This window comes from Eucalyptus grandis, chromosome 2, assembly GCF_016545825.1.
Source record: "Eucalyptus grandis isolate ANBG69807.140 chromosome 2, ASM1654582v1, whole genome shotgun sequence".
NCBI lineage: Eukaryota > Viridiplantae > Streptophyta > Magnoliopsida > Myrtales > Myrtaceae > Eucalyptus > Eucalyptus grandis.
This window is the reverse complement of record NC_052613.1, coordinates 51,382,703-51,385,825: the sequence shown is the minus strand read 5'-3', so window position 1 is coordinate 51,385,825 and position 3,123 is coordinate 51,382,703. Positions and strand designations below refer to the sequence as shown.

At 49.4% G+C, this 3,123-nt stretch overlaps 1 protein-coding gene across 1 annotated transcript; it reads right to left on the bottom strand.

Moving 5' to 3' along the window:
* Positions 1–634: 634 nt before the first annotated feature.
* Positions 635–2,889, bottom strand: LOC104433558 (protein ALTERED XYLOGLUCAN 4). Its single transcript, XM_010046352.3, has 2 exons — positions 2,365–2,889; positions 635–2,235 (listed from the first exon to the last, which is right to left on the bottom strand). Exons 1-2 carry the CDS (start codon positions 2,579–2,581, stop codon positions 1,094–1,096), a joined length of 1,359 nt encoding a protein of 452 aa, XP_010044654.2. The 5' UTR covers positions 2,582–2,889; the 3' UTR covers positions 635–1,093.
* Between the last annotated feature and the right edge of the window lie 234 nt (positions 2,890–3,123).

The window sequence follows — 3,123 nt, the reverse complement described above, 5'->3', positions numbered from 1 at the left end:
AAAGGTTTAATAGTTAAGGACTGACCACCATGGAAGAATGATCAGATATACCCAGGTTGAGAAAGGAAGCCTCAGAAAAGGAAAAGTCCATATTCCACTTGGCATTCACCAGCACACACGGTCAATCTTCCTCGTTTACTTCCAATGGCTACAGCTCGGCCCACTGAAGATTTTGATTTGCTTTTCTGGACTTTTGGGAGCAAAAGGCAAAAAGCCGAGGGACGGTAGAGTCGTGAAATTTGCCCAGCTGCTGCCTTTGCTCGCGGCTCCTCGTACTAGACCCTGGAGTGGCGGAGAACAAGATCTACTACGGAATAAGACAAAGTCCGCACGAAATAACATTATTACGGAATAAGATTAGTCCGAATCGCAAATCGTCATAGGAAAATGAGCTGCACGAGACATAAAAAGGAAATGAAGCAAAAAGATATTCCCAAGAGTTTCTTTCAAGCAATTTCAATGTGCAGATCGGGCCAATGGCCGGGTCCGCATCATGGCATTAGCATTCGACCGTGAAACCAGTACATACTCGCTGGAATTTAGAATAACATCTTGTGGATCTACAAATAGTGGCGCTTGTGTCTCTTGTGTAATCTCAAGAGTAATCTAGAAACTTCAGATAGAAGAATAAAAATTCAAGAGCCAGAAGAAATTTGAATTCTCAAAATAAAAGACAAACCAGCGTGGTGGAGCCACAGGGTCCTTTCAAGACAAAACTGAATACTATTGCATATTTGCCCAAAGCTAACCAAGATGAAATTCTCTGTATAAAGAACTGGCCAAGGACAATCCGGTTTATGATATTAGCTGTGGAATTAATTTTGTACATAAGGGCGAAGAGGACACTATCTTCCAAACAGTCTTCTTTCTCTGGCAACAATAGAACCTTCTTCCTTCAGTTTCCTCAAATCATTCCCATTGTCTTCCTTCTTAGTGATCAATATTTGATCCCTACATTTCGTCGGAGACAGAACCGTGTCATCATTTTACCTGTCGTTTATTAGTCTCGATTCGGAAATAAAAATCACCACCACGCTGCTGCCAAAGTCATCGGATGATGATTGATGACATTTCGTCGTGCTCGGCATAGAGATCACTCGGTCGTCTCTCCGCCGTTCCATCTCTTGATCACCTCTAACAATATCCCGTTCCATGTGTCTACGGGCCCTGGCAAGCACCAATGGACGCAATCGTTCTGTACGCGATCCTTCACCCCGTCGGCAAACGGGAACGGGTTCATGTATGGCCCCGGATGGCCATCCGGCCGCATCAACGACAATTTGGATACGTCCAATGCCTCGAGCCTGAACCCTGAGAATTCCCTCGCATCCGCTTTCGCGGCCTCCACTTCCTCCACCTCGATTTTTCTCATCTCCGCATTCATTCCTTCGAGCAGCTTCTCGCCTTCTTGATAAGGCTTCGTCTTGGGACAAGCACCGAACCTGTCCCAGTCGCCCTCAAAATGCGAGGGAGAGAACGTCGTCACGAACGCATCTGTCGCTCTGCCGCTAGCCCTGGTCCTAGTAATCAGGGCCTTAAGCGTCGTCCTCAGGGCCTTCCCCAACACATCGTAGAAACCGATTTCGGTATGGTTCAAGCCGGGGCAGTAATGGCAACCCAGGGCAGAACCACCCTCGAAATACACGGCAGGGTTAAGAAACCAATGGCCGAACGACAGAACCACCACGTCCAGCGAACCCAAATCAGCTGCCCACCTCTCGTCCACAGTGTCCAAATGCAGCTCGTTGTGATCAGGCCCTGAGCTTGATTTCTCCACACCCTTAACCAGAAAAGGCGACCAGTAAACCGAAATGGTCATGTTGTGGCCGGCGAAATGCCACTTCCTAAATTTGTTGTCCTCCCCATTTGTATACACGAGGGTGGGTTCAGAGACGGTGGACAGCATGCAGATGAGGGACTCCAGCTGGTTCCTGGCGATGGAGTCACCGACAAAGGCGACATTTTTGTTCCTGAGAAGTTGGAGAAACTCGATGGGCTGAAACCTGGGCAGGTGGCATTGATGGGGCTCCCACCTCCAGTAGAGGTACTCCAAATCAGGCCTGCCGTGGGCGATGCAATTCTGGCCATCCTTTATGGTGCCACAAGTCGTCTCATTGTACAGAGGGTCCGCCTTGTCGTGGACCCACTTGCCATTGGTGTAGTCACAGAGAGGAGCAGGAGGAGGAAGAAGAAGAGGAGGGGCTTCAGCGGTAGCATCGCCTCCTGCCTTTTCAGCTGGAACAAGACAACAAAGATGGCGTCAGAAGTCGTTACCCAAAATCCCAGATGGGAAATGCGGTCTCAACGTCCTAGAACTGAAAAAGGCGAGAACTTGGGGGAGCGGAACGGGAGAGAATGGTTTACCTGGAGGGGGGGAGGAGAGGGAAGGCGCGACGAGGATGTGGTCGGACAAAGGGAGGCGGTCGGTGGGGGACCAGGGGAGAGGGAGAGGGTAGAAGTAGAGGCGGAAGAGAGCGATGGGGAGGATGGCGTACACGGTGTACGTCAAGTACCTCCAGAAGGAGGAGGAGGCCGAGCGGTGGCTGTTGCTTTGGTCTTTGAACGGACTCGAACCACCCATCTCTCTCTCTCTCTCTCTCTCTCTCTCTCTTCTCTCTGTGAGCTGGGCGTTGCCTTGCTTTTACGGCTCAGCTTTCAGTGGATGGTGTCTGAAAGTTTTTGGGGCATCAAACGCAGAGCAAAGCTGAGGGAGGGAGGGAGGATATAGTCAAGACTCGGGAGGACGGAGGATGCATCTCCTCCAAAGGAATCCATTTTTTCCCGCTGTCTCTGGGGGGGTTGGCCAACTAATTCGACTAAACAAATGGGCCGGATGTTTCGCATGTGCTTTCGGCCTCTCCCCTTTCGGAACGTGTCGTACTCTCTCTCTCGTCTGGCGTGTAGTGTCATCGTTGCCATTCGTCACACATACATTACACTTCTGGTTCGTTGTCTTCTTCCGTCCCCTCGCGAGCGATCTCTTCTCTTCAGGTCGGGCCGGATTCTTTGATAATGACTTTAAAAAAAAAAAATATTTAAAAGAATAATGAAGACTAAATCACCGAGTTATAAAAGCTAGTGCAAATCTTAATAGTATAGGCTGGCTAAGTTCCATCTCAAAAA